Source organism: Brienomyrus brachyistius, chromosome 6, assembly GCF_023856365.1.
Source record: "Brienomyrus brachyistius isolate T26 chromosome 6, BBRACH_0.4, whole genome shotgun sequence".
In the NCBI taxonomy this organism is placed as follows: Eukaryota; Metazoa; Chordata; class Actinopteri; order Osteoglossiformes; family Mormyridae; genus Brienomyrus; species Brienomyrus brachyistius.
The window spans coordinates 24,961,762-24,988,956 of NC_064538.1; the positions used below are offsets into that span (position 1 = coordinate 24,961,762).

Sequence of the window (27,195 nt, forward strand, 5' to 3'; positions counted from 1 at the left end):
CATGTGACGCATGCACTGCCTCATACAGTCCGCCACCGCATTGATTAGTGGCCCTGCTGCTAGAGAACATACATGTTATCTGCCGTGTATCTGACGTGCACATCATGCATATGTCCAGAAAAAGCAGACTTCAAAGCCGACAGTCTTCAGTCTGCATTTAAGCAGCTAGTTCTGCTGTTTTTAAATCACTGGCAATCTCAGCAAAGGGATAAAGGCTACATTATTCTGATTAGGGTTAGAGGTAAACTTAATCCAGCACTTCTGCTCAGGATCAAGCAAAATAGGAAAGCTATGCAGTATATCAACTGGAGAGAAAAGCTATTTACCAGCAAACTATTTATCTTGGGGGCAAAGGATCAGCTTTCTCTGCTTCCCAGATATTGTGGGAGTGAAGGAAATGGAAAAAAGGCATTCTGTCAAGCTGTAATGGGAAACACAGGAATAATGTGTCTCAGGTGATTTAGTTTAGTGGTTTTGTAGTCAATTACCTTGGGAATGCTAGCATCACTTATTTATGGGGAGTGCCCCTTCACCACATAATATATCAGAGAAAAATCCAGTAACCCACAAACATTAACCCAGAGACTGTTTTCTCTCTTGCTGTCTTCTGCCTCTCCTTCTGACAGCCAAGGAGATGCAGCCACTGTGCCTAGCCTCGTGAATTCAGTCAGGCCCCACCCCCCAATGCCTGTGATTGGCCGGCGGCTGCTGAGTCGCTGCCTTTGATTGACTGCGGTAGGTAGGAGGGTGGGTGGTGGGCGTGGCTTCCACTCTTGAGCGAGGTGGCAAGCTCCTCTGCTTTAAGCACTGTGCACAGCAACCAAGCCAGAGCGCGCACCTTCCTGAGTTTCCACCATTACGCCGTGAGCCTCCACAAAGCCGGGGTGGGGGGGGGGACCCCGGCGATCGTGGGAAAGGGGCCCCTGGCTTCAGCGGTGCTCACTCTTCCTTCGTTCCCTCCCCACCGGGGTCGTTTGCATTCAACAAGCATCGCGGACGAACTTCTCCAGCGGCGCGGGCTGCGGCCGCCCCCCCGCAGCACTGCCCTGCGGTGTCCTGCGGAGCGGAGGGGGGGGAAAGGTGAGTGCTCCGCATATCCCTGGGACACACCGGCACGGCCGGAGGCTGCACCTCGGTTTGCCGTGTTCCGCCGGGCGAGGGGACACCCCCCTGTGCCACACCATCGGCACTCTCGCACACGGCTGAACTTGGATCTCGCCAAGCCGTCCGCTGGGGCGTCTTGGGAATGATCTGGGCTCCGGAGGCTCAATATGTTAGTTTGTGCAAGAGGTTCCTTACCAGGACCTGGGGTGGGAGGGGTAGGGGGGCGACTTTAACGCTGGAATGCGCTGGCGTACCTCTGATGAAAGCTGCTGTGAATGAGTCACAGAGTAACAAAGCCATCACAGTTATAGCGCAGATCTTGGGGGGGTGGGGGGGCTGCTGCTGGTGTGGGTGATATAGAATAATCTTTTTTGGTCCGTATCTGTCACAGTGACATAACACACGCTTGTGGGTGTGCATGTGTTTCTTCGCCCACTACTTTACGTGTGTGTATGTGTGTGTGCGTGTGTTTGTCATCACGCGCATCACCGTGTTTCTCCGTAAGTGCGTACTGTTTGTCGGGAGGGGCTTCCAAATTACAGTGAGAGCGCAGCGATGACAGAGGAGCCCTGTCTCCCTGCGACCCTGCCTCAGCTATGCGTGTGTGTGTGTTTGCATGTTGGGGAAGAAATTTGAAAAATTCTATGGAGAATGTAGTGGAGCACAGCGCTCTGGTAGAAAAAGCCATCCCCGGAACAGCCTGCCTCTGTGCCAGGGCCGTGTGCCATGTGTGTGGGTAGGTGGGCGCAGGCAGCCTGAATCGCGCTCGCCGTTTCTGCCGCTGAGATCCCAGTCGGCTGTCTGGATGCAGAGCGTTCAGCCCCGCCGAAGCGCATCTCCTTCTTTTGTTTCTTGAACTTTCTTCTCCGCTTGAGCATCCGTGCTCTATCTGTACCAGGCTGGAGCCTCTTATTTACCCGGTGTCTGCAGAGTGTGTCCCGTCTTATGTTGTGGTCTTTAGACAGTGCGACATGGGCACCCTCCCTGTCTGCCGTCCTCCCCAGTGTGTGTATAAATGAGCTGCCAGGAGGCGTAAGGAGGAAGCAGAAGCCCGTGGTGATCGACGGATGGACAGCGGGGCTCGTTAACCTGCTCCCCAGGCATTTGCCATCCCTCTGCGCCCAAACTGCCATGGCTAATTTAGGGTCTGTCCAGAGCTTCAAAGTGCAGCAAGGCCATCAAGGGGCAGAGTCAGGTCTAGGGGGTGGAGTGAATGAGGATGTGGAAGTGAGAAAAAGGGGGTGGGGTCTGGCAGTAGGCAGTCACTCCCCTGTGACCGGCAGCTGGAGATGCCCATTCTGCCGTGTTTGTTTGGGCAGAAGAACCATATAAGGCGTGATGCAGGGAGGCAAAGTTTTGTCTGATTAATATATATATATATATTTTTTTTTTTTTTTTTTAAATTTTAAATCTATGAAATGTGCCCTGTATCCAGTGTGGTTTTCATAAGGATGTCGTGATATAGCCATGTTTTCTCGTGTTTGCAGCAGTGACACATGGCAGATGGGGCGGGGGTTCTGCGTTACATCACATGCCACAGTGCTTGCATAATGTACGTACAGGCTCAGGTCCGTTAAGTTTCTGGGTGAAGTGGGACTGAGGAGAGGCTCGAGGACGTTTTTAAAGCAGACGGGAACAGAGGCTGAAAATAGGCCTAGCGGGTGATGGGTTCAGGGGGCATGTCCAGCTGAGGTGTGACATGCCCACCAGAGGGAGAAGGAGCAGAGAGCTGACCTTGATGGAAGGCCTCGGTGATCCAGCGCACGGTGGGCTGGGCCTCCATGAGACTCCCTATGTACTGCGATGAGCTGTAATTTTAAGTCTTGCCGTGTTTCACTGATGCCCCCCCCGAGCCCCCCCTGAGCCCCCCCCAGCCCCCCAACCATGAGTCTCAGGTAGCTGCTGTCAGATTCTTCAGCTGTCGTCATCGATGGTGCCCAGGGTCGACTTTGGAGAATTCGAACCTCCACTGCGTAGAATAATAAGGGAATTGGAACCAAGCAAGCAGCGTTTCTGAATCATCTCTAATACGTGAAAGTAAATGGCAGTGCCTGCAGTTTGATAGTTTGGCATATCCTGTCATACTGACCATGGCCTTCAGATCCTGTTAAAATAACACACAGTGACATGACTATTCACTTGCATAATCTGTAGTCTGTCTGACTCGACCATGTGTCCAAAGAGAACCTCACAGCCTTCCTTCAACATAACAAGCTTCCTCTTTTCTCAACAGTGTGCAGCCTCTTTCCGACTAGTGCTTAATTAGGTACGTAAGGTATAATTATTGGTACTTTTACGTTTACCCCACGCTTAGCGCCCAGCATGTTGCAATGTCCAGTTAACTCACTGGGGCAATGCTACAGAGAATGCTGTTAGGCTCAGGCTTGTCAACTAAATCCTTTGCTAATTTTTTCCACGAAGCATCACAACACTGCTTTGATATCAGTCATGGTACAGACACTTGCATCTCCACATATAGAGGCGACCCGTGAACTTGACAGGCAATGCCGAGCAGAGATGGTTGGAATTCCTGTGGAGGGGCGGCAGTGTCCTGCTGGCCATGAGATCCTTCTTCGAGAAGCCCTGTTCAGCGCCCTGCTTGAGGAGCCATGGAGTAAATGGGTGGCAGGAAACCTGCAGAGCCAACTCCAGTCTGCTCGTCTTTTAAATGAGCCTTAGGATGGAAACTTGTTGACCTGGGTTTGTTGACTTAAAGCTTAGCTTTCTTCTCGACGCATGAGGTTGTGGGGTCCGAAGTATAGGACGTGGTGGACATCCTTTGTTCCCTTCTGGCCACGAGGTATCAATGGAGTGATGCTCCATTGGTAATTTGCCCTAGCTGTTGGCATAATTCCCATGCAAGCTCTCTCAAACCGGCTACTTTATCATCCCCCGGACAGACTGGCAAATTAGATTCTTGCTTTCTCACCACAACAGATGTGTGACGGGCATTCAGGTGTAAAATGGCTGCCCGCATGGGTGTGCTAACACATTGGTGGCGGATGTGGTGATAGCATACCTTTACCCGAAGCAGCCAGAGTCTCTTGGACGAAGCACAGAAGCACAAGATTACATTCCTTCCAGTTCCTGCCGCATTTCTCAGAGGCAGTGATGCAGCCACTTAATATTCATGCATGACAGGTGTGGAGCCGGAAGTGCGACATGGTGTTAGAATAGGTGTTAGCAAATGTTTGATGCTTCTATGTCCTCTAGTTTGTTGTAATCATGTTTCATTTTTCTGGAGACGTAGGGCCAAGCAAATGTCTAACATTCATAAGTCATAAAGTTATAACAAAAATGACTGTTTTGTGGGTTTTTCGTTGCTGTTTTTTGTACTCTCTAGTGTGCTATATAACATTGATATTCAACATCTGAGCAGCTCTGTGAACTGTCAGAGAGAGTCATCGCAGTCCCCTGCTCTCCCCCCTCTCTCTCTCTCTCTCTCTCTCTCTCACTCACTCACTCACTCTTTCTCACTGATGGCATCTTGGTGACTCTGGAGTCTTTGGAATCAGACCAAAGACTGCAGTTTCTTTTAATCATTTCGCAAAATGCAAATCAGTCTGATGAGCTAAAGGGAAGCAAGGAATGCAAAGTTATCCATGCCTATTTCCTTTCTCTTTTTCTTCTCATGGTATGTCACGCCACACCAAGTGCAAATTCGTCATTCCCCCCTCATTAGATGTAAAGCAATTATTATAGAGTCCATTATGGCCACGTCCATATTTTTTAATCATTTAATGATGAAACGGGCAGGTCAGATCTTCTGTCCAAGCAGAGGAGTCTTACCCGAGCCCAGGCAGACCCAGGTCCTTGCACCTGATGCGTGACTTCAGATCTTTTTTTGAAATATTGTTATTTCTGTTTTTTTTTTCCTCTGGATTGGTGATGGCAGGCAGAGATCCGCTAGTTTGCAGCTAATCGCACTTGCTGGTTCAGTCTGGGTGGGAAAGAAACGAAAAGAAACGAAAGCAGAGCTGCCTCTGCAGTTCATTGCACCTGCCGCCCTCCCGAATCTCCTGACCTGTCTCGAACAAGCATGAAGTAACATCTGGGCCCCACTTTAGCTATGTAATGAAGTTTGGCCGAACGGGGCAGTGACGGTTGTCTTGGGGCTGAGTGGAGGAGCCAATCAGGATGCAGAAATGAGATATTTAGGACTATATGTGTAATATGATATTTGGCCAGTCAGGTGTACAGCCCGTTAGTTCCATATGTAGGCAGAGAACCTCCGTATCAAGAATAATGCGGGGATTGAGTTCTTTTACTCACATTTTGCTCTTTTTTTACTCCCATTTGCAGTTAAAAATCTACCTTCTTTGTATCCTCTGCATTTCATGCTCATGCTGTGATATAGCTGCTCACGTCTGCAGCAATGACACATGGCAGAGAGGCCTGTGATACGCGGGGGGTGGGGGCGCTGTGAGATAAGCAGTGGTGTTACATCACATGCCACACTGCTTGCATAACACGTACAGGCAGTTTTTTATTTTTTTTTAAATCTTACTTTATGTGCAGTGGGACCGAGAAGAGGTTTCCGCAGGGATCGTAGGTATGGAAATAGGATTCGAGGGCAGTGGGTTCAAATCGCGGGCACTCGGCATCATACGCGGGGGTGGAGGGGCACCCTGGCTAGGATCACGGGGTACAGGGCAGGGGCACGCTGGCTAGGATCATGGGGTACAGGGCAGGGGGGCACCCTGGCTAGGATTACAGGGTACAGGGCAGGGGGCACCCTGGTGGCGATCACAGGGTACAGGGTGGGGGGCACCCTGACTGGGATCTCGGGGCACAGGGTGGGGGGGGCCCTGGCCGAGATCATGGGGCACACACACAGACCATGGGTTATTTAGAGAAGCCAATTTACATGTTTTTGACTGCAGCAGGAAACCAGAGTGGCTGGATGAAGCCCACGCAGAATGGAGAGAGCATACAGACCCCACACACCCGTAGATCAGGGCTGGGATTTGGATCCCACGCCTTTTGGGGGGAAGGGGGGGGGGGCTGTGCCTTCATGCTAACAGTGCTATGTATGTACATCATACAAATACCTGCAGTAGCCTGTCAGGGCAGAGCCGCGGTCAGAGCTGCCCTGCAGAATAATGCCTCTTCATAACAAATGACAGGGCCCCCCCTTGACACACTGGGGGTTTTGGCCCATGCAGACTGACTGCTACTCTGATGTATTTGGTTTGGCCTTGGCTTTCTGACGTGTGTCCGCCTGGCAGTACAAAAAGCCAAGGAGCAGAGACAAGCCCAACGAGAGGCTGACAGGCCGCCTTCTTCGCCATCAGTCACCTGTGTGCCTCTCTGCCACAACCAATATTGTAAAGTAATTGAACTGAGTCTCGGGGAATAAGTTCTCTGATATATATATATATATATATATATATATATATATATAATTTTTTTTAAGTCCTTTGAGCATTTTGTCACACCCAGTCCTAGTTATTTGTACCAAGGGTTCTGGAAAGAGTTTGCTGTGGTTCGTCGGTGGGTCTGAGGCGCATTTGCCGTGTGGCGTGTCGGTCTCGTTATTGAGAGGAAGCAGACGTCACCAAGGGTCACGCTGACTACAGAAATACACAGCATCACCGGTTTAATAGATCAGAATTCCACACGGAACGCAGCTCTCTGTGCTCGGCTGCCAGCAGTGCAGCGAGAATTTTTAAGCCAATTAATGTCAGCGGCAGCAGTTTCTCTCTACTGCTGCAGGGACATGATTCATTCTTATTAGGCAGCAGCTCGGTGAGGAAGCCCTGTGCTTCGCCATAACCAGGTTAGGCCTCTGGAACGGCTCAGGCATCTTCTTTTTTTAAAATTTCTAATTGGAAAGCAGAGATAAGTTCGGAGATCTTCGACAATAATGCTCCCTGCTAAGCCATGGCTGGCCAAGTGCACATGAGGGACTGCAGGCTGCACATGAGTGCTGTCCCTGCCCCAGCTGTCCCTCCAGCTTGCTGCGTTCAGAAAGGAAGCTCATAACCTCCAGCACTCAGCAAACTTGCTGTCATGTCCACCTGCGTATCTGCCTTTGTTGCGTACGTTCATGAATAATACATAACACACAAGCTATTTCAAGCCATAACACTGTATATACACTTTTATGTTAACATTTACTGTATGATGACATTTTATTTTGAATTCTTTGTATTGTTTTAACATTTACTATTTGGCTTTAGCTAATAATTTCTTATTGTGCTTCTGGCAACCTATTAACATCTTATTTTTCTCAGAATGTATATAATTTGCCATTATATTTCATATTATTACTAAGTCTGCATTTTGGCTCTGCAAAACCAGGTTCATTTTTTTCTCATTTTGGTTATGGCTCATATCCTGAGATGTGCCAATTCTACAGGCTTTTATATAAATCTGGTTAGACTTATTGTCTGCAAATCACGTTACTTAGGAAATTGTTGCACACAAATCAAATTGAGGTCTGTTTTTATTCTTTAGTTTTTAGCCTTCATATAACTGCTTGACCACCCTCAGCCGAATCAGTCCATCTTATGGAATCGAAGAAGAACTCATAGGAATTTTATCAGATGTTTTTCCCCCACTTCCTCTAGTTGCTTGTACCTCCTCCTTTAAAATATGATTGACTACCTCTCTGAACCAGTCATTTTTCATTCTGCCCTCAGAGCATTTTTTTGTGCAAGTAAAACTCCCTAAGAAGATGTTTGCTGTGAGCCTTGATACTAACCTTGCAATTTTTATCGCTGCATTGTCTATCTGCGCTTTGCTTTCAGGCTTGTGTTGGGTGCATTCCCCAGGCCCCCATGCGCCTGTGCTTGGATGGATGGATGGATGCATGGAGGGATGGATGGATGGATGGATGGATGATACTTTATTGATCCCGAGGGAAATTTATCATTAACTCAACATTCTTGACCCTTTATGTCATCCAAGGCTGTGCCATGTGTGTGACCGCTGTTGTTAATAGCACCAGTGTTCTTGGAGAAACCCCCCCCCCCCAGTACTCCACTTTTTTCCCCGCTCTCAGAAGGTGCCAAGCTCTTTGTCACTGCTGCAGCACCACTCCTGTTTGACACCTGTTACAGGTTTCCTCTTGCTTGTAGCAATTTCTAGAAGAGAAAAGATATTGAGATGGGCCACAGAGATTGACGGTGACCTAAGTAATTGACACAGGACAGATACAGAATTCAGTTACAAGCTACCCATTTTGGTAGGCTATCATTCTGTCCCATATCCAGCACAGTGCTCTGCACCAGTGTCACATCTTAAGACAGCTGGTTGAAAAAGATCATTCTAAAGGCATCTTTTAAATGAAGGGTTGGCAGGTTTTCACTGCAGTCATTATGGACTTAGTGAAGCAGAGTAAATGGAAGCTTGCAAACACGCTGCATGGAATGAGCGATTTTTAGCAAGTTGCTAACAGCAACGTGATAGCCCCTATGTTTTATGAGGGGGGTTTGATGCCCGGCCCTTGATTGCCAGGGTTGAATATTAACATTAAGCTCTAAAATGGCTAAATAATGGGTAGGGAATTCCAAAGAGTGCGAGGGGACTGGTCCCTCTCATCTGCTCTTCAGAGTAAGAAACCAGCTGAACAAAGGCACCACCGGCTTTTCTAAGCAGACTGTATGCATGCTATTTTTAGCCACCATGCCCTAGATGGTCACATTCATGTAGCCCAAAACCTCTGGGATACATTCAACTTCTTGCTATTTCAGCATTTTAGAATTAACCTCACTCAGTTATTTATAGCCATAGGAATGGTAACGAAGGATAACAATAATGATGATTGTTATCCAGTAAATTCTTAGAAAATAATCAAATATACATCCTGTGCAATAGATTCCAGTGAAAACCTGCCAAAGATCTAATAGCAAATCGACCATGTCCCCCTCATCCAATTCTATGCCAGAATTCTTGGCCTCACATGCCAGTATAACAGGAGTTTTCGACCCAAAGATAGGCAAAGCGCCGGAGACCGCTGAAGGGTTGGGGTAGCTGTTGTGTTGGGGAGCCTCCAGCCATGGAGGGGCTTCATGCACTGCCTGCATGAATGAGAGCGTTTGCTTCTGCTCCCTGTGAAGTAGATGGTGGGGGCGACAGATGAAGAAGCTTAGCAACAGAGTCACTTTGACTCAACAGGCGTGAATAATGATGAACAGCGATTAAAGATTCCACCCGCTAACAGGCGGCCTCTGCATTTTTAACACTGTTTTTTATCAACAGAACTTTTGGAGTGATGAATTAAAAAAAAAAAAAAAGGTAGAGAGGGATTTCCACTGTATGTGTTTTTACTGGGGGAGGGTATTTTAATTTGTTCTAACAGCCTTTTAATTTTTTTAATTTTTGAAAATGGTCTCTGTAGCCCTGTCACTTTCATGCACCGATGATCAGGGTGTCAATTTTACAACCTTGAGCATGCTAAGAGAAATCGCAGAACCCAGATGTTCTCCTGTGGAACCCGTTAGTCCCTTTCTATAGATATTCCCTCCCCATTGGTATGTGCCTTCCCTATTGAAAACCATGTGCTATGCTGTCAAGACATCCCACACACAGAGGAGGGGAGGCAGAAATTTGTCACCACTTAATTACAGCTCTCCGCTTCCTCAGAAATCTCTCTCGAGTCTAGGTGCACTTGCGTTATTCCAGATATTAGACGCACTCCCCCAGCAATCGAAAAAGGAACCCAAAGTGAAAACATTTTAAAAAAAAAAGACATTATAAGGGGCAAGATTTGAATAGTGTGAAGATTTATCTGGATGAGTGTGCGTATGTGTGTCGGATTACATGTGCCTTTTAAAAACATGGACCAGTGGTTGAGAAAAATAAGACTTAGTGTATAAAGAGAAACTCCTTCGAGTGGGGTGGGGGGGGGGGGACAAATGTAGGTCAGGAGGAGTTGGCTGTGGCTTTTTTTGGTAGTGTTACACCCTATCGGGGGGGGGGGGGGGGGAGGGTGAATTGCTACCCTCTTTGGGGCTGTATGGGGTATAAAAAAATTAAGCAGGTATCTAGAGCTGGCATAAGATGAGCGCAACATTAATTGTACTGTAGTGGGTTTTTTTTTATTCGTTCCCACTTTTCTCATCTTCGGCCCCTTGGGCTCTTCTGAGATAATACATAACAGCAAGTGGCACATTGTCTAGGCAGTGCTGCTTGTGCCATTAGCTATCAAGGCAGAATTCTTTGATTTATAATGGGCTGTTTTCAATTTATAATGAGCTAAAATGATAAAAAATACAGGAGCACAGAATCAAATCTTCTTGACAGATTAAAATGAATGATATTATTATGTCAAGTGTTAATAGAAAAGTCAAAAAGAGCAAATCGGAATATGTGCCACGTGTTTATGCACAGTTGCATCTCAGGTCGTTATTGGTTTTTATTGGCCTTACAGGCATCTTAATATTATCAGTTATATAAAATCTGATCCTTGGCATTTCCTTAGTTGTTGAAGAACACTATTCTAGCAGGAAGTCTTTATTTGCATGAAATGACAGAGGTGACTGCTTGCTGCTGATTGTCGTGTTTGCCTGCGCCAGTCAGTCGTGGCGCAGCTCTGGGATCGATTGCCATGCCTGCGAAACAGGCAGCGTGAGTCGTGCTGCACGTGGCCCCCCCAAGGCCGTCGCGTCGATTTCTGCACTCTGCTGGAGTCGTCAGTGGCTGCGTTGGCACAAGGTAATTAACCTGGTGTGTGCGTGTGCATCAGGAGATGTGGGTGATAATAACCGTGCTGAATTTTTGATCACCGTTAAGATGGACTCTGCTGTGTAGATGAACAGAATTTTCTTTTAAATTCCATATATACCACACAATAAGATTGCTGTAGAATGGTGCTTGTGTGTAAAGATTGTAGAATGTTATTACAGTAGTAATATTTATATTACTTAATATTAATATTTATATTGTTTAAGATGTTATATTGTGTAAGATAGTTGTAGTAATAATTATAATTATAAAAGATAGATTTAATGTGTTTATTGAAATGACTAACCAAAGCTCTTGGTCTCTTGAGTTTATTTTAATATAATGAGAATGGGATTATAATAGTCGGTACAATACAACACACACCCCAATTCAATAATGATTTTGGGGAAGAAACTCTCTGCAGTCATGGCTAATTTTAGCAAGCTATTGACTTTTTATGATTTTTTTTATTGTTTCAGTTGAACTGGTTTGCCCAAAGTAATCCTCTAGTGTATAATGCTGGCAGCTTAACTGTAAGACTGGATTTTTTTGTATGTTTTGTATCAAATTAGTAAAACATAAAATGTAAAATGGCTTCAGAAACATTCGTATTGGTGAACCATGCCACCTTGTCTTTAGCAGCCAAAAGTCTCAAAAACTGGTGTTTTAGTATGATTAGATAATATAGAGCCTGTTCTTGGTGTTATATAATGCCATTAATTAATTTATTTATTTTCAGAATGAATGGACATCTTGTGTTTTTAAAGGTTAAAATGTGTCAGTTGGAATTTGGTTTTTGTTGTTTTGTTTGTTTGCCAATTGACAATCTTCTGAAAATAAAGCCAAAAGAAACAGTTTAAAAAAACGACATGGATATTTTTTCTGAGCATCAGGCCAGCTCAGATGACGTGTTCAGCTGGAAAATGAGAAACCTACACAAGACAGGCCATAATTATAGTAGGTCAAAAGTGAGAAGGATGGGGAGGGGGGAGTAGCAAGTTTTCCTTGTTGAGGAGAAAACATCCTGCAAGATTTTGGATCAAACTATACACATCATGTGTAGCATTTCCAGAATATGTCCCTGGGACCACGTCACCAAGCCCTGTCAAATGTAAGAGAAAGCCTGTCTTTCAGAAGTCCTAAGATCTATCTAGTCCTAAGTTGATCAAAGTTAGATTATAGAATTTGACTAGAGTACGCACTTTTAAACCCTTTTATGAAAAAGCTTCTTCAGCATTGTCCTTAATCCTCTCACAGTTTTTGTATGTATAATTGCTTCAGAAGAAGTATGACCCTTCAGAATGAATTGTGAGATCTTTTATTTTTTTCAATTTTACTTATTTTTCTCTAGAATTATTATACCGCTGAAGTGCCTCTTGCTGATTCTCTTTCTGCTCTTGTTGTTCTTGCCATGGGAGTGATGCTTGTGTTTTTCGAGTCTCACTGGCTATTCTATATAGTTCAGAATTTTATGCATAATTGTATGGGCAGTCTAATATGTGGTATAATTCTAATCATATAATTCTAATTGTAATTCAAAATACAGTTGATTTGGGAAATTGTTTCATGTTATATAATGTGTCATCTTAATATGTACAAATACACTATATGAAATCATTTTGTATAAGGTCTACCATCTAGTACATGTGTCAATTGGGGGTACTTAAATTTTACAAATAACCAAATAGAATCAAACTGTTGTAAATGTTTATAACTTCCTGGCTCTAGCTGTGCCGGATGATTTTTGTCTTTGTTGTTAAACATACATTACGACACGCGTATTCTTGCATGGGCGCTTGTTCCCTGCTTGAATAACAAACACACTATTCACAAATGACGAATACCTCGTTCATCCACCACAGCAATCACCTTGTTGACTTTGCTCACTTTAATCACTCCCCTCTGGTTGGTAGAAGTGAAGTAGGTTACCGTGGATACTCACTCTGATGGGCACCATGACAACCAGTTATATTAAAAATGAGTGAGAAGGAGAGAGGGACAGAGAGAGAGACAGACAGTGTTCTGTTCTAGAACTTCTCTGTCTTCCGCACATAATTAGCTCCTTTGAGAGGAAGAGAATATGGTGACCCCCCCCCAACCATCATTTTATGGGTTTTAGGCATGAAGAGTCCAGCTCGAAAAACCTTACTGAATGGCATGGTCTGGTTAGAAGAAACCAGGGGGAACAAAAGGCCTTGTTGACCTTTAGCTATGACCAGTATTGCTACTTTAGCAAAGTGTTTGAAGGGACTTGTGGATATAGTATACTGAAGATAATAATCATATTGGCTTAATTTTTTTTTTTTTTTTAGATTTTTGGAAAATTTCTTATGTGGTTTTGTGAACTGTTGTTTTTCAAAAAAGAGCAGGGGCAGCATAAAGGGGAGTGACAGGAACCCTAAAAATCTTGAACATAATTTTTCTCATTTGGGGACCCAACAATTTTAGGGAGCCCAGAAACTTTAGCAACTAGAGTTTGACAAATGAATCGTGTCAGAACTTCTAGGTTTGTTTTCCATTTGTAACACGCACATGGATAAAGGTTTTGCTGATACCTTTATACACAATTGGCGGGTAGAGATTAGATGATCAAGGTGTCTTCAAACTAGCCCACAGAACCAGAATCTTTTCTGACAGCAGATAACAGTTCTGGTGGAGCAGGAAGCTCTTTTGATTTTCAGTCATTGTTTCCAATGGTCTTTTCTATTAGTGAGTTCCTATCCCAAGGAGCACTCTGAGGGATTAAACACATTGGGTTAGGCTCCAGTAGTTGTACTGAATCAATAATCAGGACTTTCTTACATAAATGGAAAAGTGGTCGATATTCTATTGTTATCTAAAGATATCACCTTTGGGATCAATAATCAGTTAGCGTTTAATGACTTTGAAGCTCAGTATAACAGATGGTGACATGAAACAAAAGGGACTGTTGACCTTTCAGCTTTTCTCTTTTGTAATTCTATTTCCTTTCCCCCATCTTAACAGAAATGTAAGATTCTGTAAGATGTCAACTTGGCTCAGCCCGGCTTGCAAAATGTCTGAGTTCATTCGGAACCACTTGGTCTGTTTTTGACATGAAGTGCAGTTCTATATGTGTTTGTAATTTCATCCCAGGGAAAATCAGTGATGTCATATAGAAATTCTGTGGTTCATGAATGACAGGTTATAGTCAACTACATTCCAGTACATCAAAGCTATGCAGAGAATATTGCACTTTGGAAAGTCACTCCGGGACAGAGTACAGTGCACTTTTCAATGATACAATTTAATTGTACACAAATCTACTTCTTTATCAGAAACGCATCGTAAAGCCCAGTCCAGGAAGCTGTTTGTTGTGGTATTTAAAAAATTGTTAAACACTTTTTATATCCATGTACACACACACACACACACACACACACACACACACACACACACACACACGCACACACACACACACACATATATATATATATAGTACTGTGCAAAAGTCTGCCAATTATCTTAATGTTGATGTACAGCTATGATTTTATATGTCACTCATCCCAGTATTTGCTGTAACCATCCAATATATTCATGTGTTTTTAGACTCAACCACTTGCATACCATGTTTGAAGGATCAATACGTCACCGGGTTATTTAATTCATTAAGTTTATTAATTAAGTGAGCTGGTGGTTAAATGTAAGGAATACATGGAATGGCTGGGGTGCCCCTGAGGAGAGGTTTGGGAACTGAAGCTGTGTTCATCTAGCCATCCAACAAGATTTTGCAATTTGTTTTAGAAATTCTTGTTAGTTTTTGTACTATTATTTATTTTCCTGAGCAAATTTCCTTTTTCCTGAGCAAATATGTCCTAACTACCAAGATAAATAACAATGACATCTTTTACTGTCTAAGACCTTTGCAGAGTGCTGTATGGAGGTAAGCCACAAAACCTGAGGTGCAAAGACCCATATTTAAGTCTGATGATTCGGATTAGTTTTATTAACATTAGTTTGTATTAATAGCATATTAATTTGGTCCCAAAATATCTTACATGGAAGCTATTTACTGCTAATGACAAATTGTATTAATATTGATTTGTATTAATAGCATATTAATTTGTTCCAAAATGTCTTTGCTCAAAGCCATTTACTGTTAAGGGCAATTCAACCAGGAAGTGTTAGATGTGGACCTGGAAGCTACAGATTGCTGGTATATGTCACCAATGGGCCCCTTCTAATAGCACAGCTAGTCCAGGGAATTTGCTGTACAAAATCTTAATGCAGCTGATTCATTTTGGTCCAAAAATACTGGAGGATTTGAGGCACAGAATGTTGTACAATCCATTGTATGACAGTAAATACAGTATATCTGAAACAGGGCATATGTATATCTTTGAAACTATTCTGCTTTAAAATAGTTTTTATGATATTATTCCTTTCTAAGTGACTTAAACAGGACTTACGCAGAACAACATAAATATTTATGATCTAGTTTCGGTTCATATGCTAAGGATGCCAAGAAAGCTATATTTTGTAAGACTGAGCGGTGGGCTGACTTAAAGGCTTCGTAATCAAACGCTAGATCCGAGTGAAAGTATAAGGCTTTAGTTCACGATATTTTTACTTTGAATTTGAATATCTGTGCAGATTCTGAAGAGCTCTCAATGTTAGTGTGTGCATTAGTTCATTTTATTCATGGCATATCCATGGGTACCTTCCAGTGCATTGTCCTGTAATGGAATGCTCTGCAATTTTCTAAAGAGGGAGAGTGTGTTTGCCTGTGTTCTCTTTACACACTGTAATCAACATTTTGCAGATAAGAAACCTGCAATACAGACAGAAACAGTTCTGTTAAAGCTAGCAGTCGTCTACAACTGTTGCTGCAAGGAATATTTCAGAGAGGAACTCATCAGAAACATACAAGATTCAAAATCTTTGCCGTCATTGTGCAAGCACAACAAAATTAGCATGTGTATTTTAAACTTAAGGCATATATACAAAGAATAAAGACATATAAAATATCAGTACTGTACATCTACAACGTCCAAGTAATAAATATTTACAGGCAATATAAAATATAACTAACATCAGGGTGCAAGAAACCAGCAACAGTGGTACAGTAAGGGTGCTATCGACAGATATGAAATAGAAGTGAATTAGAAGTGTTGACTGACATACACTGAACAAAAATATAAACGCAACACTTTTGTTTTTGCTCCCATTTTTCATGAGATGGACTTAAAGATCTACAATTCATTCCAGATACACAATATTACCATTTCTCTCAAACATTTCTCACAAATCAGTCTAAATGTGTGATAGTGAGCACTTCTGCTTTGCTGAGATAATCCATCCCACCTCACAGGTGTGCCACATCAAGATGCTGATCTGACATCATGGGTAGTGCACAGGTGTACCTTATACTGCCCACAATAAAAGGCCACCCTGGAATGTGCAGTTTTGTCTCACAGCAAAATGCCACAGATGCCACAAGCATTGAGGGAGCGTGCAATTGGCATGCTGACAGCAGGAATGTCAACCAGATCTGTTGCTCGTGCATTGAATGTTCATTTCTCAACCATAAGCCGTCTCCAAAGGCGTTTCAGAGAATATGGCAGTACATCCAACCGGCCTCACAACCGCAGACCACGTGTAACCACACCAGCCCAGGACCTCCACATCCAGCAGGTTCACCTCCAAGATCGTCTGAGACCAGCCACTCAGACAGATGATGCACGGCCCCATGTTGCAAGGATCTGTACACAGTTCTTGGAAGCTGAAAATGTCCCAGTTCTTGCATGGCCAGCATACTCACCGGACATGTCACCCGTTGAGCATGTTTGGGATGTGCTTGACCGGCGTATACGACAGCGTGTACCAGTTCCCACTAATATCCAACAACTTCGCACAGCCATTGAAGAGGAGTGGACCAACATTCCACAGGCCACAATTGACAATCTGATAAACTCTATGCGAAGAAGATGTGTTGCATTGTATGAGGCAAATGGTGGTCACACCAGATACTGACCGGTTCTGAGTCCCCAGACCCCCAATAAAGCAAAAAACTGCACATTCCAGGGTGGCCTTTTATTGTGGGCAGTATAAGGTACACCTGTGCACTACCCATGATGTCAGATCAGCATCTTGATGTGGCACACCTGTGAGGTGGGATGGATTATCTCAGCAAAGCAGAAGTGCTCACTATCACACATTTAGACTGATTTGTGAGAAATGTTTGAGAGAAATGGTAATATTGTGTATCTGGAATGAATTGTAGGTCTTTAAGTCCATCTCATGAAAAATGGGAGCAGAAACAAGAGTGTTGCGTTTATATTTTTGTTCAGTATATATAGTTAGTATGAAATACTATGCATAATTTGTGTATAAAAAGATATATAAGCAGTAGTGGTAGCAGCACATCAGTCTGTCAGACTGCGAGATGTCTGAACTCAGTAGTGCCACAGCTTTTGGGAAGAAGCTGTTTTTAAATCTATTTGTGCGTTTGGGAATTGACTTAAAGTACCTGCCTGATAGGAGGAGCTTAAACAGATGCTGTCCAGGGTGCTTAGTGTCTTTCATGATGTTCTTAGCCAAACAAATCTTCATCAGTACTTCAGATGAAAATCCCTCCCTGTGTTGATTTTCAGATGAGAAAAATAAACATTCTCATCCACACCCACACAGAACCAGTAAAATTCTGTGGATGCGTGACATGATAAAGAAAAAAATAATAATTTTCGTTCTTGCTTCACACAAACAGCTCTGTCACCAGCTCAAGCTGTTGACCACAGGCAGGGAAAGGGAGCTGTTCCCTGGCATTTTTAGAAGCAGAATATGCAGATAGTCTTTCCAGTACATCTTTCCACCTTGCTGCCTTACCGCAGTAGATAATTCCCAGATTTATGAGTCAGCAATGGAAAATGGATGCTTTGGCTTCATTTGATAATACATGCAGGTTTTTTTTTTTCTCGCTATAATTGGCCTGCTGATAATTGACACCCGTTTTATGCCAGACTTTATGTATCCATGCTAAGCACAGTGGCGTCGAGTCACCCAGCTATAAGGGTCCGGGAGGAGCTGAGCTGCTGCTTGAGGGTTCCTGCTGAAAGAAATAATAGCCTGTTTTGTTGCTGTGTTTTCAAATGAGCATCAGATCATGTCAAGTTTTTCAGTGAATCTGACGATTGATGACGATTACATTTGCATCAAATAACCACCTGATTATACTTCAGAATAATCCCCCCCCCCCAACCTCTACCAGAAGTCATTAGCAGCCGCTGATTGAGCCAGGCTGTTTGAATATTTGAAATCTGTTTTAGAGACATCGCTTTAAGACATTGCTAACCTATTAGGAATTATGAAATATAAAAGCTTCATTGCATCTGAATTTCCCTGGCGATGTAGAAAAGTCACACTGCAACATCTTTCCACATCTGTTATGTTTTTCGGTGAAGCCCCAGGTTACACAGTCCAGGCCAGTGCTAAGCAGCTCAGGACAAGACAGAGCGTTCCACTAGAAAAGAGGAGAGGGGATAGAGGGACACTCGGCTTGCACCTTATTCTCTGTTGCCTCGGCGATCTGCAATACTGTGTAATGACTGACAATTTGTAGTGCATAGTTCCACACCTTGCTTGTGTGAGCTTACAGTTCCAAGGAATCTTTTTCCTGCCTCCAAAAGGGAATTAGACGTATTAAATTTTTAATCCATGGAAGTCATCATTAACCCATATTGTCCCTTTGTAATTTACCCAGTTGTTCAAACTAAGTCAATGTTTTTCACGCACCCTGAACTGAAATTATAGACTCCATGGAGGACAAAGGTTCTTGACATGTGAGATGTTTGATAAAATTTTTTATATACGTCTCAAATGTGGCATCAGTGTAGCTTTGTCTTTTATTTAAACTATGGCTTGATTCCCCACCCAGCTCACTGACTCTTCATTTACCCCTTATTCCTGCTTTGATTTTTTTAGTCGTGATTTTTGCCATGGGATTGTAAATAAGCCCTGCAGTCTTACATGTACAGAGACGTTTTAAGCTTATCCCATTCTGCTTAAATATAAAACCATCAGGAATTCTGAGTTTGTTCATAATAGCCCGGCATTGCCTGAGGAGCACGATGTTGAATTATAGATGTTTTGCTGAATTTAGCATATTTCATTATGTTCATATATATTCATGTTTCTCAGTACATTCATATTTTTAACTCGTATTCATGGGATATCAGTAAATCATATGGTGCAGAAAATGCCTCGTATGGTGTATTTTATGGTGAGTGTGGATATGTGGATACCTGCATAACACACATATGGGCGTTAATTTAACTATAAATTCACTTTATGAAATGTAGTCACACTGGGAGCTGAGGTGTTTACATGTGAGGAGCACAGATATGGATTGTCCTGCTCCCATCTCCTAAGGTCACTCTCTTCTGTCATATTTTATTCCTTAAATTCCAGTCAGTGAGCTCAGGGTCACCTCGCCCTGATTAACTGAGGCCACTACTCAGTATGATAATACTCAAGTCAATTTTCTTCCCCGAGAATTTCGAAATAAATGAACTTTTAATCAATCCTAGCCATACATTAATCCAGCAGACTCAAACTTGCTTTACTGATCAAACTTATGGCATGTTTCTTTGTGGTAAAATGTTTAATAAGAGAATAATGTATACATTTTTACTAATTCGCTGACCTGCTGCAGTGCCTCTTTTTCGTTAAATCTCAAGCTCTTCTTTTCATCATCTCAGAAAGATCTGCCTCCACTGCAAGTGCCCCAGGGAGGAGCATGTCGCGCCTGTGATGCCCCTGGAGATGGAGAAGACTGTCAACAAGTTAATGTTTGACTTTCAGAGGAACTCCACTTCCGATGACGATTCTGGGTGTGCCCAGGAGGACTACATCTGGGCTCCCCCAGGCCTCAAACTTGAGCAGGTACTCCTGTATTTACTATCATCTATAAAAAGCTGTTATAACAAATATAACAGTTTTTAACTGCCACATTAATACCATAATTTATAGAAGAATATATAGAATGTTAGTAAACCTAATATTCTGAGGTATGATGAAACTACAGAAGACAAATATACGAGAAACAAACATTCTGTGGAGGATCCTTTTCAGCAGTATCGTCTTGAGTGAAGGCCAGATAAAATTCATTCGACACTGGCAAACAGCAGATGTTTCGATTTTAACGGTTGTTACAAAACCTATCTGCTGAAATAAAAACGGAAATCTTCCAGTTATCGATTTCTGGAAAGCATTTCATTTACCGCTGTGAGTTTTCTGCAAGGTTAGGAAGCTGTTTGTTGGGTATGACATCCATGCTGCCTTTATGACAAATCCAGCAAGAAGAAATAAGGTTTCCTAAGGGGAACCGGAGAAGTGGCTCTGTTCACCATTAATATTATGTGGCCACCAGGCTTATTGTCATTAACATGTGATTTAAACGCCTCTTTTGGCGGCATGACATGGCTCAGTCGCCGCAGACGACTCCAAATGGTGGAAACGGCTGTTTGTCTTAAAAACGGTGGCAGATATATGTTGCCAAAATTGCGAACTGGAGGAAAAAAAATCCTACTAGGTGAAGGCAATGGCAATGCGTAAAATGCAGCACTGCGTGTCAGCGGCTGCCACATTCTGAGATGCAGTGAATAGCAGTGCGAGGCTGAGACATTCCACTGACACATGCTTTTGTGCTGCCTTTGAAGCAAGTCTAAAATTATGGAAATTATTTATTGTCGTTGTCATCGCGTTATTGTTGGAGCGTGTGCTTTATGAATATGTTTGCCGTGGCATCCGAGGATTTCCAGTGAATAAAAATGCCAGCGACTGCGGCTAAGGTGCCCGGAAGACCTATGAGTCAGTGAGCACTGTGCCCCCCCCCCCCCCACTGCCTGCCTTTTACTTAATTGCAATGAAATTTGTAGAAAAGTGTGCCTGCTTTCAAAATGGAAGCCTACCCAATCACATTTTTTGTGCCATGGTTTCCTATTTTATTACGCAATGCAGACTGTGATGAGCATTCTCTAATAGGTTTTAGAAATGTGAATTTTAATGCAATGGAAATGAAGCCGGGTTTCTGAATCCTTACAGTGCCTGTTTCCTGCATGATCGACTTGAGCTTTCTGAAGCTCTTTATCGATATACTGTGCAGAGCTAAACTAGAACCTATTTCTTAGGAGTGTATGGCTCTAAGTGAAACACGCTCTGGTAGTCATTCGGCTGTGTAGCAGCTAAGCCATTGGTGCAGTGTGCAGCTTTCAAACCCCAGGATAGCGGATTTAAGTGCCTCCTGGTAGGCTATTGCACATGAACGACATTGTTTGTAAGCATCCTTCTGCAATATTCAGCCGCTATAACATAAGGTACCAGCAGAATTCTGTAGCACACATGGCATATGTGTGCAAACAATAGGAAACCCGCTGCTTAGCAGCCAGTCTGCTTTACACATATAAAAATATAGCAAACACAAAATGGTGTCCTGGCCTTCTTGCATAATACAGTCTCCGATAATGACATTTCATTATGTTCTTTATGAGGGTCATTGTTTTTCTTTTGGTTTTTTCGCATTCTGATATCCCCTATTAGGTTTTGAGTTCTTGAAACCTTGGTTTTACCCTGAGAAAATGTAAATTTCATCAGAAATCTGAATGTGCATAATGATTCCCAGAATCCAAATCGTCATGTTTGGAAATAAATAGGGAGTGTTACTGCTAGCCAGGGTTGGATTTAATTAAGTGTCAAAGAACTGTCAGTCATTCTGAGCTGGGTGTTGTGAGGTCTGCTTGAAATATAGTCTTTAAATTGGTCTTAAATACAATCTCAGATTCCACACAGCATCGGCGTGTCCTGCAGCCCCCGACCTTAAAAACTAACACGGTCTCAAGACAGAAGAAGATGAACGGTCCAAGTCTTGGGTGACTGACTGAGACAGCCTCCATAACAACAGCAGGGCCATCATGCTGATGAAGCCTCCAACTTGAATGGCAGACTGTTATTGTGCTTAAGCTGAAGCGCCACCCGCAGGCCAATGCCAGCTCCTGCTCCCCTATAGGTTCACCAGTATTACAGTTCACTTCCCGAGGACAAGGTGCCGTTTGTGAACAGTCCGGGTGAGAAGCACCGAATCAAGCAGCTCCTACACCAGCTCCCGCCTCATGACAGTGAGGTGAGTGACCTGGCGCTCAGGCGCCAATCGCCGCTGATGGCGGGGGCACGAACGAGTGGCCACGCATCACTCTGCTGGCCCTTGCAGATCCAGTACTGCAACACCCTGGACAGCGAGGAGAAAAGGGAGCTGAAGATGTTCAGTGACCAGCGCAAACGGGAGAACTTGGGGAGGGGGAGCGTGCGGATGCTCCCTGCGACCATGACCGGGGCTGTCTGTGAGCAGGTACCTGCCAGGGCTTCCTCCATGGCCGACACAATCCCTCCGCACCATCCCGGTTTGAATAGAACATTAGGCATCCTATGAACTGGCTGTGTGGTGATGGCATAGTCAAATTCTAGGCTGTCCTTCAAATGTAAATGCACTACTTAACTGTTTCATCCCATGAGACAGAGCAGTATTTAATGTTCCCTGCATGCCTTGTATTTTCTCTGCTGTTATAACTGCTGGAGATTACTTTAGTGAATCATAGATATGACATTCTCTTACTTATAAAGGTATTCAAATGGTGAACATAATGTAAATTTATTTGTTAGTAAAGAATATTGAGTGTATTTTTAGTAAAATTTTAACATGCAAATGTAAAAATTCTCAGTGTATACAAAAACTTTTAACTAGTAGTACATAAACCCCATTCATTTATTTCAAAAGTCCTACAGTTTACACTTGTCTAAATGTATTCATTCTGTATCCTTCAAAGTGTCCTAATTTCCACTATTGACGTTCATCCTTCAAATTCTCCGTTGATATAGTAAAATCATTAAGGAGTAAAATAAGCACAGTTTTCACATATACCTTCCTCATTTTGATATTCTTCCCTGTTTCATTCTTTGTCTTCCTTTCCCCGAACCACGGTCCTTCCCCTCATCCTTTTCTCTCTTCTCTCTTTCCCCGTATCCCTCCGTCAGTGCGGTAGACAGATAAATGGGGGCGACATCGCCGTATTCGTGTCCAGGGCGGGCCACAATATGTGCTGGCACCCCCACTGCTTCGTGTGCAGCATGTGCTCCGAGCTCCTGGTGGACCTCATCTACTTCTACCAGGACGGGAAGATCTTCTGCGGGCGGCACCATGCCGAGCAGCTCAAGCCCCGCTGCTCAGCCTGTGACGAGGTCAGCAGACCTCCCCCCGCCGACAGACAGACAGACACACACACACACACACACACACACTTCCCCAATTGTACCTCCCTAGGTCAGTCTCCTTAGGCCTACATTCATCTTATATCCGTGCTGCCCGTTGCTTAACGTTCAAGCATTTTGAAACCAGTATCCATAGATATTCTTACTTTACTGAGCAGGGAGCTATGACTGGAGTAGCAAAATGTTTTTGTCATTTTTTCTGAGCTGATTAACTTTCCATATCTTGGCTAACAGACCTTATACCGTCCACCCAAATCACCCTTAAAAGCAGAACGGCCACTTTGTCATTAATCAGGCAGACCCTCTCGCTGCTGCTCACGTTTCTCTGCTGAGGGACGCCACTCTGCCTTTTCCCCGCAGATCATCTTTGCCGACGAGTGCACAGAGGCGGAGGGGCGCCACTGGCACATGAAGCATTTCTGCTGCTTCGAGTGCGAGACGATGCTGGGGGGGCAGCGCTACATCATGAAGGAGGGCAGGCCGTACTGCTGCGCCTGCTTCGAGTCGCTCTACGCCGAGTACTGCGACGCCTGCGGCGAGCACATCGGTAACGGCCTCTTGATCTTTTCACATCCTCGAATTAGACTAAATTAGAGGAGAGAGTCAGAGAAAAGGAGCATAATCAGTGCGCTGATTGGCATTTTGTCCACTATTTGTGTGTTGATTCGGTCCCTGTCTGCCTTTCCCAGCATTCCTTGCACACTTCCTTCATCTCACCACATTTTTTTTGCAGGTGTTGACCAGGGCCAGATGACGTACGATGGGCAGCACTGGCACGCCACCGAGTCCTGCTTCTGCTGCGCCCGCTGTAAGAAGTCCCTCCTGGGCCGGCCTTTCCTGCCCAAGCAGGGCCAGATCTTCTGCTCACGCTCTTGCAGCATGGACCAGGACCCCGAAGACTCGGACTCATCAGACTCTGCCTTCCAGAGCGCGCGCTCCCGTGAATCCCGCCGTAGCGCCAAGGTGAGCAGGAACGGAGAGAGGCGGGGGGCCCAGCGGGAGGCCCAGCGGGAGGCCCAGCGGGAGGCTCAGCGGGAGGCTCAGCGGGAGGCCGCATCGCGCCCATACTCTGCCGGACTGGACCCACTCACCCGCAGGATGGACCTGCTGAATCTCTCCAGCCAGGCACCTGGGCTGACTCGCGACCAGCGTGTGTGGAGAAGCCAGGGTGAGCTGAACACACATGAGGCTCCCGCTGAGAACCTCGCAGCCAGCCCCCTGCAAATCATTGGCCAGTGCAATCCGAAGGCGCCCTTTAATCCGGCCCAGAACCAGGGAAGCTCCGTCCACAGTCAGGCAAACCCTTCAGGAAACCCCTCCCTGGGAAAACAAGCAAACCCATGGGTGAAAGACCAGCTTAACGTGAAGAGGCCCCCCATGTCCGCCCTAAAGGGACGCTCCTTCAACGAGGACTGGATCCACCGCAGCCGAGACGAGTTCTTCCCGCCAAAACTGAAAGCGCAGATGAGCTTCAACGAGGCCTCCAGCAGCGGCTTCTCAGAGAACAGGCCCGCTGGTCTTTACGGGTTCCACAGGGAGGTAGAACCCCAGCTGGGCAGGACCAGGAACCCCATCAGTGGCCTCAGTTTTAGTAAGCAGCTCACCCCGTTAGCACAAACGCCAAGGAGCTCAGTAGAATCGTTAGCGCTATCCAACGCTACAGGTATATACTGCATTTGTTAGTAGGATTCTGAAATGTTTCTGAAACCAGTGCTAATTTAAAATTGTATACTTTACATTCATCCTCCTGTTTTTTATTCTTAATTGTCTTTCTCCAGTTATCATACTCCTTTGGCTTACTTAACAGCATGATAAGCAACAATGTCCCATTCAGGTCAACTCTTAGCGGTAACATAGAATATATATATAAGAAAGTGACATCCATGCTAAGTTATATATAAGTTTGCCAGTTAACTTTACTCTCTCTGCACAGGTCCTTCGGCCGATGGTGACAAGTTCAGGCAGGAGCATCTGTCCAGGTTCTCCATGCCAGACTTGAGCAAAGACTCTGGCATGAACATGTCCGAGAAGAGCAACATGGGCACTCTGAACTCCTCGCTGCAGCTGCAGAGCTCGGAGTCGCTGCAGAGTCTGACGTCTGTGCACCCGTTCCCCAGTGTGGCCCTGCCGGTCAGGCTGCAGTACCCGCCTCAGTATTACAAATCGCCCCAGAGCTTCCCGTTCGGGGACGATGGCCATGCCAGTGGCTACGGCGCCCAGCGCACCCCCAGCAGCCGGAGGCGCGCCCGCACCCCCGAGGCCCCACCCCCCAGGCGTCGGCACCGTCGCCATACGCGCCGCTCCCGCCTCTCGTGCTCCGACAATGCCCTACACCTGGTGAGTGAGCGACAGACCCCCACCCACGGCCCGCTGCCACAGCAGCATCTGCGAGACGACTACGGCCACTTCCCGCAAGCTAGGCCCAACAGGGGCCTCTTCGGGGCCAACTGGTATCGACCGGAACCCTGCCGGCCGTGTCCGCGGACGACCTCTGACCTCAACCTGCAGAACCCCATAGACCGGTACCCGGGGCAGCACTTTGACGGATATGGCGACGGGGAGGAGTGGTGCTCCACCTGCTCCTCATCCTCACAGTCGGATGACGAAGGCTACTTCCTGGGCGAGCCCATCCCCCGGGCCGTGGGGCTGCGCTACATGACTGGGGAGGAGCTCAGGCACCACCAGTACGGCTCCCCAGGGCTGGGTGGCCGGGGGCAGCTGCACACCCGCAAACACCGCAAGACTAAAAACTGCATCATCTCATAGCACGGGAGAAGAGAACGGAACCTTCTCCAGCCCCCTCGTCTCACATCGCACTGTCTTTGCTCTCAGATGGTTTCTATTGACTTACTCTCTATGCTCTGATTTTGACAAGTGATGCCACAGCCTGTAAATGCCTATCGTGTCCTAAGGTTTATGAGTGGGTGACAAACGTCCGGTGTATTATGCCCATTAGCTGCACAGAGGCTTTCGCATGTGTACCAGGAACTCTTTCAGGTTCGTATATTGACTGTCACACTTCTTAAAATGAAACCGCTGGCTGTGAGGCAGAGACCTCCAGAAGAGGAGTGAGGGAGGGAAAGAAAGAAAGAAAGAAAGAAAGAAAGAAAGAAAGAAAGAAAGAAAATGTAACCATCATTTAATTAACGCCTGAGTGTCACCTGAAAGAGCTCTAGATCAGCATCTTGGTGATGGACCATTGAGAAGTTCCCCCAAACCAAATTCTGGCCAGTGCCCAGCTGTGAACCAGTGTGCTGGTCACAGTGCTGGGTAAGATTTTTACATTTAGCTCGTCTGTTGCGACCCGCCAGCCTCTGTGGAGACAAAAACAAAAAAAAAAACAAAAAAAACAAAAAACAAAAAAAAACAATAGCTCAACTTAGCATTTTCTGTCCTCCCTTCTACCATGTGTAAAAATAACACTGATGTCACGTATGCGCTGGTGTTTTATCAGAGTGTGCAAAAGCAAATTGTCCAGGCACAGTATAGTTCAGTATAGTCCTGCTTCTTATGCAATGGTCTTGGTTTTGGCTTTACAGTTTCATTGAGTTTTATAAACTATATATATATATACATATATATATATTTGCTAATTTAAAAGGGGTCTTACTGTAAATAGAAAAAGTCTGCCATATTTTTTATATTTTATATTTACATAATTTAATGTATTACATAATAGAGATAGGTGTGCATGCAGTTTTATTGGTTGATATTGTTGTGTATTGGAATTGAGGAGTATTTAAATGAACCTTGTTTTGTGGTCTCCTTGACAGGAACACCGCCGAGAATAACTCACAGGTGGGTCTCTTTCAAACAAATGCAGTACATAACTGTAAGTCCTCTGTATTCTGTTTACTTCTGCGGCAGGTGTCTGTTTCCACATTGTGACAATTAAAATGGGCTCTCTGTGGCAAAGGATCTTCATCTGCTTCTCTAATAAAGGCATAAGCACAACATGTGTTGCTTTCGATGATGCCACTCAGCCCATTTGTCATGTTTTTATTGGTTTATTTGTCAAGGCCAGTGGGTGACACCCTGGCACCTCGCACCAGAAGTGGAACACCAAGGTCATCCTTACAGCACCACCCACTGTTGGAGCTGAATGAAGAATGTACAGCATAAACCAAAATAAAAAAAGGCATTTTA

The 27,195-nt window shown here is 44.7% G+C and overlaps 1 protein-coding gene across 7 annotated transcripts; it reads left to right on the plus strand.

The window, feature by feature from the left end:
• The first annotated feature begins 820 nt into the window (after nucleotides 1-820).
• Nucleotides 821-27,195, plus strand: LOC125745424 (prickle-like protein 2). Of its 7 annotated transcripts, XR_007398673.1 has the most exons (9): nucleotides 19,162-19,671; nucleotides 21,794-21,907; nucleotides 21,995-22,132; nucleotides 22,816-23,019; nucleotides 23,410-23,596; nucleotides 23,783-24,712; nucleotides 24,983-26,046; nucleotides 26,823-26,847; nucleotides 27,069-27,195. XR_007398673.1 is itself a non-coding variant. In XM_049018316.1 (8 exons), exons 2-8 carry the CDS (start codon nucleotides 19,540-19,542, stop codon nucleotides 25,813-25,815), a joined length of 2,538 nt encoding a protein of 845 aa, XP_048874273.1. In that variant the 5' UTR covers nucleotides 821-1,080; nucleotides 19,488-19,539; the 3' UTR covers nucleotides 25,816-27,195. The 7 variants fall into 7 exon arrangements, 4 of the variants coding, with proteins under 4 accessions (XP_048874273.1, XP_048874271.1, XP_048874272.1 ...); XM_049018316.1 differs by adding an exon at nucleotides 821-1,080 and having other exon boundaries at nucleotides 19,488-19,671; nucleotides 24,983-27,195; XM_049018314.1 differs by adding an exon at nucleotides 10,688-10,764 and having other exon boundaries at nucleotides 19,488-19,671; nucleotides 24,983-27,195.

Bases quoted from the DNA above. Each gene is read 5' to 3' on its own strand.
- LOC125745424 (XM_049018316.1), top strand. From the start codon at position 19,540: ATGCCCCTGGAGATGGAGAAGACTGTCAACAAGTTAATGTTTGACTTT. The intron at 19,672-21,793 runs GTACTCCTGTAT...GCTCCCCTATAG, and splicing joins CAGGCCTCAAACTTGAGCAG to GTTCACCAGTATTACAGTTC. The intron at 22,133-22,815 runs GTACCTGCCAGG...TCCCTCCGTCAG, and splicing joins CCGGGGCTGTCTGTGAGCAG to TGCGGTAGACAGATAAATGG.